This window comes from Ptychodera flava, chromosome 21 (genome assembly GCF_041260155.1).
Source record: "Ptychodera flava strain L36383 chromosome 21, AS_Pfla_20210202, whole genome shotgun sequence".
Taxonomy (NCBI): Eukaryota; Metazoa; Hemichordata; class Enteropneusta; family Ptychoderidae; genus Ptychodera; species Ptychodera flava.
The window spans coordinates 13,770,174-13,781,974 of record NC_091948.1 but is presented as its reverse complement, the minus strand read 5'-3'; the positions used below and the strand labels follow the sequence as shown (position 1 = coordinate 13,781,974).

General features: G+C 36.5%; 1 protein-coding gene across 1 annotated transcript; it reads left to right on the top strand.

The window, feature by feature from the left end:
- LOC139121475 (sodium-dependent multivitamin transporter-like) lies at positions 1-10,963 on the top strand. Its single transcript, XM_070686376.1, has 11 exons — positions 1-1,265; positions 1,745-1,964; positions 3,419-3,536; positions 5,560-5,627; positions 6,023-6,177; positions 6,845-6,982; positions 8,882-8,967; positions 9,165-9,221; positions 9,774-9,832; positions 10,105-10,193; positions 10,658-10,963. Exons 1-11 carry the CDS (start codon positions 1,084-1,086, stop codon positions 10,821-10,823), a joined length of 1,338 nt encoding a protein of 445 aa, XP_070542477.1. The 5' UTR covers positions 1-1,083; the 3' UTR covers positions 10,824-10,963.
- Positions 10,964-11,801: the final 838 nt, after the last annotated feature.

Genomic DNA, 11,801 nt, shown 5'->3' with positions numbered 1-11,801 from the left:
ATGATATGACGTTCTATGCAACAAGAGTTATGTCATTTCATGATTATATGTTGGCCTCCGACTGTTTGCCTGTAGTTGTATTGAAAAAGTCCCGGCACTGGTTTGGTGGAGTTAGTTGAGGGAATGTGTCTCTGGTGATTGTGTGTCAAGCATTAGGATATGAGATTGATGTTTCAATTTCTGAGTTAAGTTGAGTGTGCGATGGGTGAAAGTGAGTGTGCGAGCGTGGATGCTTCTGAATTCTACAACGTGTGGAGGGGTAGCAGTTTGAAAATATAATAACTTAGCCGGTTATTAAACCACTTTTTTGAGAGTTGGGACTTGGCCGATCGCTAGCGGTTTATCTCTTGCTCCTCCCCTAGGTGAATGGATACCATATGTTTTGAGTTCGAACCCGATTGAAAACACCGTATTAAAGGGAAGGAGTAGTCGCAACTGTACCTATTCGACTCTCTTGTTCACAAGCAATGGATTTCAGGCACGATGTCTCGATGCATAACGCCTACATCACTACAACATTTACATGTTACGATGTATATTACTTTTAACATGTTTTAACTTTATCAATCGCCAACGTACCTTGGATACAGTGTTGGTGAATGGGTCCCATACGATCTTGTAGCGCAGTTCCGACGACCTCCGCCTTTTACACTGCTAACTAATATGACAAAATCTTGGCTTAATAATATGTTAAAATGTTTATCAGAAGATAATTTTCAAACACAACACGCTAAATGTCATAGTCATTATGATGATGATGATGATGATGATGATGATGATGATTAGTAGCTTTAGTGTAAGTAGACATAGTACAGTAGTGGTATCATCATTCGACTTTATTTACATAGGGTAGTCTATGCTAACAATATAACATGTTCAAATCTAAACAAAACTTGGTGAAAATAAAAGGAGTGCTAGTAACAGAAAATATCCCAATTGTAAATCCCTTTAGAAGGTATGTTTAGTTAAAAACTGCTTTCAATATTAAACAATTTAGAAAATTCTATTCTGATGACAGTAAAAACTACTAGTTTATAAATTGTCACGTTTGCGTCTGGTATGTAAACTTGGTGACAAAAATAAATGAGCTGTCCCCATGGTAATCGATTTCAGAAGAGTTCTATTGCAGATTACAAAAACATGTCCACTGACGTTGTACCCTTTGGAGTAGTTGATTATATCATCTTTGGCGCCATGCTGACCATCTCGGCTGCAACGGGAATATATCACTTTTTTGCTGGAGGAGGACAAAAGTCAACGTCAAAGTAAGTTCATTAGTCAAATAATTGTTAATTCTCACAAATTGGTACTCCATATTTCATCTGATGTAGACACTAAGTCTGTTTTCGAGAAGTTTCGATTTCGGGCATTAGATTTTGGGCATGATATAGTTCGTATGCGAGAGATTTACGATTTGTTTCTCCAGTGGATAGTAATATGTTGGGATTCCCCTAATTTAATCTGCAGAAAATACTATGAGTGAAAGAAATTAGGCCGTTCTGGATGTTGTTTTTATCAATTTGAAACTGTGTATCTGTGTATCATGTTTTATTTGCTTACACAAACTGTCGTTTTATCGAATATTAAAATATCCGCTGACATATTCAATTTTAGATCAAACAATTGTTTACCTCAAATTTTTTAGTTTCACCGCTTATTGAATAAAGATATGCATTTCAATTTCTACACAGTTTAATTAATCTGTAAATTTGAAGTGGTACCTTTCATGCATGTTCACTCGCAGGTTCTTGGTTGCAGATGGTCGAATGGGATGTGTACCAATTGCTATGTCGATATTTGTCACGTTTACGTCATCAATAGCTATTCTTGGATTTCCGGCCGAAGTATACATAAACGGAATTCAATATTTCATGTATGTCACCAAGTTCTTATGGGTCTACCCCTTTACTGCGTATTTTTTCGTACCAGTCTTTCGGAATCTTCCTATAACGAGCGTGTACGAGGTAAGATAAAAGAACGACAGATTCAAATTGAAGGTGCCTGAGCCAAAGGCAATATTACGGTCATGAGCATTTGCCCGAAGGCATCGTGCCCCTGTTATCATGTGTTATGAATGTTATTACACCGAACGAATAGCTTCATGCGATTTTTAGCGAAAACTTAAATCGAAAATCAAGCAATGTTGCCGCTATGGACTGCACCATTTTCTCGAAGTGAATGGTAAACTTGAATATTGGCAAAATCTAAATATTGTTTGTTGCTTGTTGTGCTTTCTTATTGAACAGTTATAGTAAAATGTCTTCCAATACAGCTGGAAAATACAGCCACACACTCTTATGAAGCAATTGCTATACAGGAAATAATCCAGCCAACGCTCGCTCAAAAGCGACGTTCGCGGTGTGCCAGGCTAGGTGTGTGATTCAGTAAACGCGACATGGCGATATCAGTGCATGTGTTAGGGCTATATCACCTAAGTCATTTTTATCATGTTCCGTTCTATATCAAGCGAGTGAGGCTCAGCCAATTACAATAACTGAATATTACATGAGATGTAATAATACACGATAATCAACAATGTCTCAATTTCTTTTAGATTAACTGCATGATACGAATGCCAGTCATAGTTTGTAGGCTTGAGTGAAACGACAAAAGTGTACAATTGTATCAGTGATTGAATTTTGTTCTGCCGTTTGCACCCTTGAAGACAATGTAAAAGACGTAATGTCAATGTTTCAAGGTTAATACAACTAAAAAGTATCGTGACTATATATGTTCACGAAAATCATCAATTTCCCAAATTTTACCATGGAACATTACAGTCCCTTCTTTGGTGCTCTAAGAAACAAGAACATAAATCGTCTAGCGTCTAGCGATGTGCAGTGTGCCAAAATGCAGTGGCGGGCTGTATGAGTACATGCTACATGGCAATATCCTTGAATGTGACAGGGCTATATCATTTATGTCATTTTATCACGTTTTGATTTATATCACGTAAGTCGGTGGCTCAGCGAATTACAATATTAAACTTGATAATACACGAGATATACACGATAACAAACAGCAATGTCTCAGTTTTAGATCGATTTCACGATGCGAATGTCAGTTATATTTTAGAGGCATAGGTAAAGTGACAAAAAGGTACGGTTTTTATCAGCGATTGAATTTCGCACTCTTGAAGACAATGTGAGCGATAAAAATGTCATTGTTTTAGAATTAACATGTGACTTGAAACTTAAAAAAAGTATCGTGATTCGATATATTCACGTGAGCCATTCTCAAATTTTAACATAGAACGTTAAAGTTCATTTTATCTACATTTGGAAACAAAAACGTAACGTCTAGCCGCGAGTTACGTTAAAAGTATACAACAAAACGTTAATAGACGGGGAGGAAACTGCTTTGTATATGCATAAGTTGAGCATTGCAATGATTTATCAGCCTCTCCCCCTGTTTGCAGTATGTCGGTATGCGATATAACCTTGGTCTACGTATTGCATGTACTGTGATATTCATATTGAATACTACAATTTACATGGCGACTACGATGGTGGGACCAGCACTGGCAGTTGAAGCAGGTACGGAGGATGATATTTGTGCACATTTTGCATTTTCAGAATGGATGGAACCCCATATTGAAGCAGAGACTCCGATAAGTAGTCTGTTTCGTACACATATTACTTTGTTCCAGAAGGCATGTTCGTTTTTGCTATGAGGACCTCTGCTTACTTACATATCAGAGTTCATAGATGTCGTGTTGGAAATTACAGTGCTCGATGCTAAAAACAGAGCGTTAGAATAACACAAATTACTTCAATTATAAATACTTATATTTATTACTAAGGTTTAATGCATCCAGCATTTTTTGAAATCATATGTATCAATACATATTATATATATATATATATATATATATATATATATATATATATATATATATATATATGTTATGAGATATTTGTAATATTGTTATTTTCAGCTATAGGGTACCTAACATTGTTGATAAATTTTAAAAATAAGAAGATCCAATTATTCTGATTTAGTTCCATTCGTGTTAAGTACAAAGGTACAAAGTAATAATACGTTTTACTTAAGCGTCATGCGTCTTGCAATCTTTAGACTCAAGTGAAAGGATTCTTAGCTGTACACTATCATTTATACGGTTCGGACGTACCATTCTATTTTTAGGTGGTGAAAAATTTGAAAAATTAGATTTTTTTGGTAGTGACATTTTGGAACAGGCTCAGAGCGTTTGTTTAACAGCGTAGATTTGCCAGCATTCATAATATATAGCTTTTCTGATAATATACAGAGATTACATTGCTTGCTTATGTCAGAGTAACTCGACGCTTTGTCAATAATTGACCACCAGATGTCAAAGACGTCAAAGACCTGGCGCCGTATTGTAGTGATCTTTGTATTTGTCAAAGACGCCCCTATCACTGGATATAGCTGAGATGCTTTTTCTTATTGCGTCAAGTATGGTTTTAATTATAGTTGCAGGATGATTAATAGAAAGGTCACTACAATACGGCGCTGAACACAAGTGGATACAACGAACAGATAAAATATGTCTACACCAACCAATCAGCGAGAAAAAACAATAACGGGAAACTTCACGTGGTTTAAACTCCTTTCAGCAAGAGCGTTGAAGCTAATATCGGCAAGGAATTTCTTTAACTTTTTGACAAACGCTTTCAAAGGGTTTTACTTAAAGGTTTTCACTTTTTATCGTAAGATCTTCCATAGGAACACAATGTTGGTTACAGCCCTCTGAAGAATGTGGCTAGTATAATCAACTCGCACAATAAGAGGTTAATCACCGGAGACCAGCGTAGAGATCGGCCAGCTGATTGTAATTGCAGAGACAAGTCTACATGCCCCTTGGAGGGTGACTGTAAAGTCAAATGTGTTGTTTACAAGGCCAAGGTGTCAACGAGGACAGCATGAAAAAGGTGTTCGATCATCCTCACGCCTCAAGGACACGCTTCGCTAATCACATGCAATCATTCAGGAAAAAAATATCGGAACTTTACAGAGCCTTCAAAGTTTCTTTCGTCTATAAAAGACAAGAGCCAGGTCTTTGACGTCTGGTGGTCAATTATTGACGAAGCATAGTGCCCATGTAACAAGTAATCTTTTTATATCAGAAAAGCTCCACATTACCGATGCTCAGAGACAAATCTACGATGTTGAACAAACACTCTGACTTAGTTTCAAAATGTCACAAGCAAACGAATTTTAACACCACATAGAAATCAAATGGTAGGTCCAAAAAATATAAATGAGAGTGTAAAGCTAGGAATCCTTTCATTCTGTCTGAAGATTGCACGACGCATGAAACTTAAGTAACATATATATTACTTTGTACTTGAAATAATGTGTGTTGTTATCGATACCGCTCTGCTTTTCGCATTGAGCACTGTAATTTCCTCGAATTCATTTGTGTACGTGGATATATATATATATATATATATATATATATATATATATATATATATATATATATATATATATATATATATATATATATATATATATATATATATATATTGTTTGGAGACGTCTTACTAACGTCTCTTTCAAATTTATTCTTTTCAGTCCAAGGTATCGACATGTGGAAAACGTTGGTCTTTGTTGGTGCAGTTGCTACCTTCTATACAACATTGGTAGGCAATGGCATAAAATAATACAACGTTTCCTTTTTGACGCCAGCCGTTAGCAAATCCATGCAGTACCTATGAGGGACTGTTAGGGCCAATCTACCGAAGCTGCGAGCTGTTTGTAATTGTAGACAGGAAAAATATTATCAATTAATAAATCGGTCCATGGTTCCCTGTCCGTCAAACCAGTACGAAATTTTCAGGTTGGAAAAGCTCTGTGTTGCCTGATGTAGGATGACCAGGGTTGCCTGATATTTTCTATAAGGACTCGACATGGCCCTCTTATTTCACTCATGTGCTCATGGTTGTCAATTTACAATTTGTCTGCTCATGGATGTCAGTTTTCAATTTGTCTGCTTAATACTTAATTTTAAATATTTGATAATCTTATTTTTTAACAGGGTGGAATGAAGGCAGTCATTTGGGCGGACGTATTCCAGTTCATTGTTATATTCGGATCAGTTGTGGCGGTGGCGGTCCTAGGAACCAATGAAGTCGGGGGAATTGAGCACGTATGGAATGTCAACAAAGTTGACAACAGACTGAAATTCCTTGAGTAAGAGGTGTCATGATGTAAAATATATTGACTTCAGATTTTTGAGTTTTGTTAATTTGCATGATCAAGCGCTGATGCTGAATGTCAATTTCTAAGTAGAAATTGTTACATCATACTAGTCTAAAATATTCTTAAGGCGAGTCACAAAAAAATGAAAGATTTATTTCGTTAAATTTAGATAACAGATAGTCCTCCCTAAGCTTCAACCATATCTATGGTAAATCCTAAAGGTCTTCCTATGACAATATTTAATAATTTAATGTATCACATGTTCTAACATTATTGGACTTCATTTTTTCAAAGCTGTCAGAATTATATCATTGCAGCATTATTAATTTCATTCTGAGTAATACATAGTAATGCGGCATCTTTAGACATTTCAGAAAGACAATTATTGCATTCATTGAACTCTTCCTCCTTGAAATTTTATATCACTTTTTAAGAGTTCCTTTGAAACGTCCGAGCTTTCTGAAAATGCAGATACAGAAATACCCATCGGACAAAACTTGCGACTGCAAACACTACACAATTTATGGGGCTGATGTTAGTCGTATAAGCGAAAAATCAAAATTTTCGTACATTGACAGTTCACAAATCTCATTGCCCTTGTCAACAATGCATGACCTACATTCATTACGATTATTTACATTCGATTTGTCATTAACAGTTTCAACTTAGACCCTTCATCACGTCTATCATTCTTCGGACTATTTCTCGGTTCTGGAATCGGCAGCCTGGACGGTGGTCTATCTCAGGCTACTGTGCAACGATACCTGTCGGCAAAGTCTCTGGGTCATGCAAGAGGGTAAAAAAATATTTCATTTTTTCGCAAAACCTAAATACTCATGTGTTTTTTTTCGCATTGATAGTATATACTGCCAGTTTTCAATCGGGTTCGAACCCACAAAATACGGCATCCAGTCGCCTAGCAGCGAGGCAACAGACAGAGCCGCTCGGCCAAATCCCAACTATCAAAAAGAGTGGTTCACTGTCTTATGAATGTACGTAGCTCATAATTGGAAAATGCTTTTATGCAATGCGGACGAGGACTGTGATCCTTAGACGTAGGTCAACAATATACATGGAGTATTTATCTTAGACTGCATATAGTCTCTCATGCTTTCTTTGTCTAAACAACCGATTTGACACCCCCAATGTCATAAGTAAGGGCCGTATTATTATATAGATATGAATTAAGTGCGTCCGTGCTAGGCACGAGGGTCAGTGTATCAACCTTTGAGCTATGTAATTTTTCCCATCAAAATTTGAATGCAACAGTTTACTCATTTTGATTAATTTTTCTGTAATTTGTTTGATAAATTTTGAACACATGGACATTCATTGGCTCCATTTTTTATATACATTTTTTGGCAAAACATGCAAAAATTGACTGGTTATACTTTATAAAGATGACAAAAATTCACTTTTGAGCTCGAAGTAAAACGAAGATCTAACCGGGGTTAACGGCTTTTGACAGTCCAACTACCGGTTGCCTTATTCATTCTGTAACCCAATTGAATGTTTTCATGCCAATATCTTACAAATTTATCTAATGTTTTAGTTTATATCGAGTACAATACAAACACATTTATTATTTTACTGCGAAGTGTAATGTCATTTTCCTCGACTAAGGTAAATAAACATGCATATAGATCTGATGCATTCTGTGAGAACTTACATGTATAAGACGTGGACACGAGACGAAGCAGCACAAATGACACGAATGCTGATACGACACAAGGAACAGGCGATATTGGGTAATAACCGATTTATCATATACCCATGCCCATAATTTTAGGGAATTTTTACTAATAGAACGAAAAACCTTTAATTTTGAGGCTTTACTTTATTACGCCTTGCGCATAAATATCAGAATGTTTATGTGAACAGGCTTCATTCATAAAGTATACGACGAAGATGTCAACATCACGCGCGACATCGCTGCAAGTCGTCCATATCTCAATGAAAGACACCGGGATACAAAAATCGTCATACAGAAGGAACATTTTAAGGTGCAATATGCTATTACAACTGTAACCGATCAAAAACTGCTCAGTTTTAAATCTATCCTGATTTCGATCGTCGTACGGCACGGAGCTCGCGCAGAGAGGGGACGTCATTTTGTTAGTTTACCTTTAGAGTTGCCATGTCAACAGTCGTCGAGCGCGCGACATCGCTGTCACGCCACGCGCTCACTACCTGTTCGGTGGAGACCGTGCACAGTGCCGGCGCCGTGCGAACGGCAGAATGTTTGCTAAAACTTGACCAAAAAATACCATGGGAAAACATTTCAAGACTCAACGTAATATTTCCGTATTTTGCAACCAGAAATACCCGTGTTCCTCGAAGCCCTTCAAGTTTTTACGTCGGCGACATCGCTTCGCAGGCGGGGAGCGGCAGCCATTTGTTGTTTACGTTGTTTACCAACAAACTGCTAATGTAGTTCGGGGAAACTCTAAAACTGATGACGTTCATCGTGCATATCTCGACGTTTACCGTGAAATATCACGGCTGATATTTTACGTTGAACGTCACTAGGATGTAGCAATATGGGCATGGGTATATGATAATAAACTTTATCTTCCTCTGTCAATTTAAGTTTACACGTTCAGATTAAATAAAAGAAGGAGAAAGTTTACTCGCATGTCAAAATATACCTATCCTTGTTATTATTTATATATTACCTTTGTCTCTCGTTTTTCAGTTCGATACTACTCAACCTCCCATTTAATTTTGTCATGTTTCCCATAATGTTCTTCAATGGACTAGTACTGTACGCTTACTATAGCGGTGAGTTTGCAGAGTTGGTTTGATTATTTACCGTACCTCTAACCAATAATTTATTTTCACAAAGGAAAAGAAGTTAATTCTACATCAAGACTAATTCGAAATGCTTAAAACTGAAGCTTTTCTCTGTTCAAGTAGCAGTTAAATAACATGTTCACATGTTTGCATCTGACGTGAATTTTATAACTTTTTGGCACCAGATAATCAAACACCATTGGTTGCTGCTATTAATTCTACGGATTCATCTATGCTGTTTGGTATGTAATATATTTTTCGCATTATTTCCGAAAAGAACCTTTCACGATCGATCTTAATCTGGGTGTTAAGTGTTTGCTGAACGTTTCAGTTTCACTACAATCCTTTGTCAGGTTTTGAAGTTGCACCATAGCTAAAAAATAGTCGTACAATGTTTCCTTACATCGGTAGCCATGAACGCTTTCCACGGCTGTAATACTTTCAGGAAAATATCCCACAGCCCAGTACATGCGTTGCATCTCGTGCTAAGTTAAACGAAAAGACTTTAAATGATTGATGTGTCTTACGTAGTAAGCAATCAAATAGTCAGTGCCAATGCAAGTGTCACGAGCGAAACTTAGCCTATTCTTGAAATGTCGATCATAAAGGAGTGGGTATACCGGTGAAATTCAACGTCAACCACTTAGTGTACGGAGTAAATCACACACAAATTATACGAGATCGTCTGTGAATGAATTTGCACGGCAACAGTGCTGACTTCAGTGGGACATCGTAGGGATGTTTAATTGAACAGATTGTTTTTTTGCATTCGTCTTTACCGAAACTAATTCCAGTGGATACTGCAAATTTGGAGCCAATACGATATGCGCCTGACTACGATAAAGCAGACCAGGTATGGATTTATTCTCTCTCTTTTCTTGTGTTCGAATGGAGAATGTACATTTGTGTCGATTACAGCAGTCAAGAATATCACTCTTTACCCTGTTTATGCATTCGAGACATCAGAATCTGCAATCAATGTTTATTCATCGCTGATTTTCTTTTTATGTCTTTCGCAATCTTTTATATGTAAGTGGTGACATATTACTATCTATTCCTTAACTTCATACACTTTTGAGCATATTTCGGCGTCTTTTAGGCATGTTAAAACATTTATCTTGGCAGATATTGATGTATTTCATAAGTTCGCAGTTTGGTCAGATTCGAGGAATGCAAGGTTTATTCGTCGCCTGTCTCTTTGCTGGTGCATTAAGGTAAGTTATATGAATAAAGTGATATCATGTTCCTGTCAGAAATGACAGAATATTCAGAAAATTTTGGAGATAATTTTAAGAATCAAAAGTTATATTTGTAGTATACGATGCTTGTTGCGAGGCACATGTATATTCCACGTTGATACATACAGTGCTTTCCATCGGGTTCGAACTCACAACGTACGGTATCCAGCCACGTGCACCTAGCGAATCATAAGCATGAATTTCAATACCGATGCAATTATCATTAATGTAATCTACATATAAAAGCATCAACCAATCTCGGATCTTGCACTTTGAGTCTTCTACTTATATTAATCAATCAATAAGTTGAAACTCCGGGGACTTCAGCATTACAAGCGCTGTATGAGGCAGTATGTTTAAAAGAGGTTCTGGAAATACTCTTTCCCAATCGATGCAGTCATATTATATGATTAAAATGTCATACTGTTATCTTAACGCAGTTCCGTTTCTTCTGGACTGAATGCTACTGTGGCATGCATTCTACAAGATGTTATCAAACCCTGGAGACAATGGCGATCGGAAAAGACAATAAATCGAGTTCAAAAGAACGATGCTTGGGACACACAATTGTCTAAAATATTGAGTATGTATCCTGTTTCAGTATAAGCGCTTGTTTTTTTGACATATTGTAAGCATATTTCGTCGGGAATGAACTGACATACCGTCGACTTTTTCGCACTCTGTACCCTTTTCTTTATTTCTGAATTTCTGTTTCCATTCTGTCTCCTTTTCTGTGTCTAGATTTCTCTCTTTGTCTGTATATCAGTTCCCCAATCTTCAACATCAAAGCTCCCAAAACAAAAAAGTATCTAAAATGTGACTTCAAAGTAGACGAATAAGCATTTCACATACATTTCCACATACAGTAAATCTACAGTTATCAAGGAAAGGAACGTTTTTCAATGATCCAAACATTAATGGCTACAACATAAACAAAATACTGTCGTGCAAAGACTATACATCGGCACAAAGATCACTGCTCCGTTCCGGTACACTTAATTATTTGTGATAAGAATAATCCTCACAATGAAAATGATATCATGTAGATTTCTATTGGCAAACTATCCGGAATTATGGGTGTCGTCTTTTTGGCGACCATTGAGTCTAGAGTGTGAACGTAGTATTAATAATAACGCGATTGGAACTAATTTAGGATAATTTGATCTTCCAATTTTTGAAATTTATCAAAGCTACTAGGTGTCACATAGCCAAAAGTTGCAATATTATCAAATACCCATAAGAACAAGTGTATTGCGAAAACAGAAAAGCAGATAAGCTTACATTTGCAGTTTGAACCAACATTACTACACTATCATCCAAAATTAGTTCTAATCTTGTTAGTGAAGCAAAGCAGCACGTATATATTTTTATTTCCGTTTAAACAATAATTGACATTTCATTTTTAATTAGAGACTGAAAAGCACAGATCATTAAGTATACTTTTGAATATTTGTTTTGTCGATACAATTCACACAGAATAGACCAACTGGCTAAACAGACCCTATGCTTGTTTACTGTGTTTAGATACTCTAGAACATCATGGATATTGCAAAAATGAGCACTTGTTTGTAGTCTTTGTGAAAT

Coding starts and splice junctions, on each gene's coding strand:
- LOC139121475 (XM_070686376.1), top strand. CDS start 1,084: ATGAGCTGTCCCCATGGTAATCGATTTCAGAAGAGTTCTATTGCAGAT. Junction 1,266..1,744: donor GGACAAAAGTCAACGTCAAA/GTAAGTTCATTA, acceptor GTTCACTCGCAG/GTTCTTGGTTGCAGATGGTC. Junction 6,983..8,881: donor TCTCTGGGTCATGCAAGAGG/GTAAAAAAATAT, acceptor CTCGTTTTTCAG/TTCGATACTACTCAACCTCC.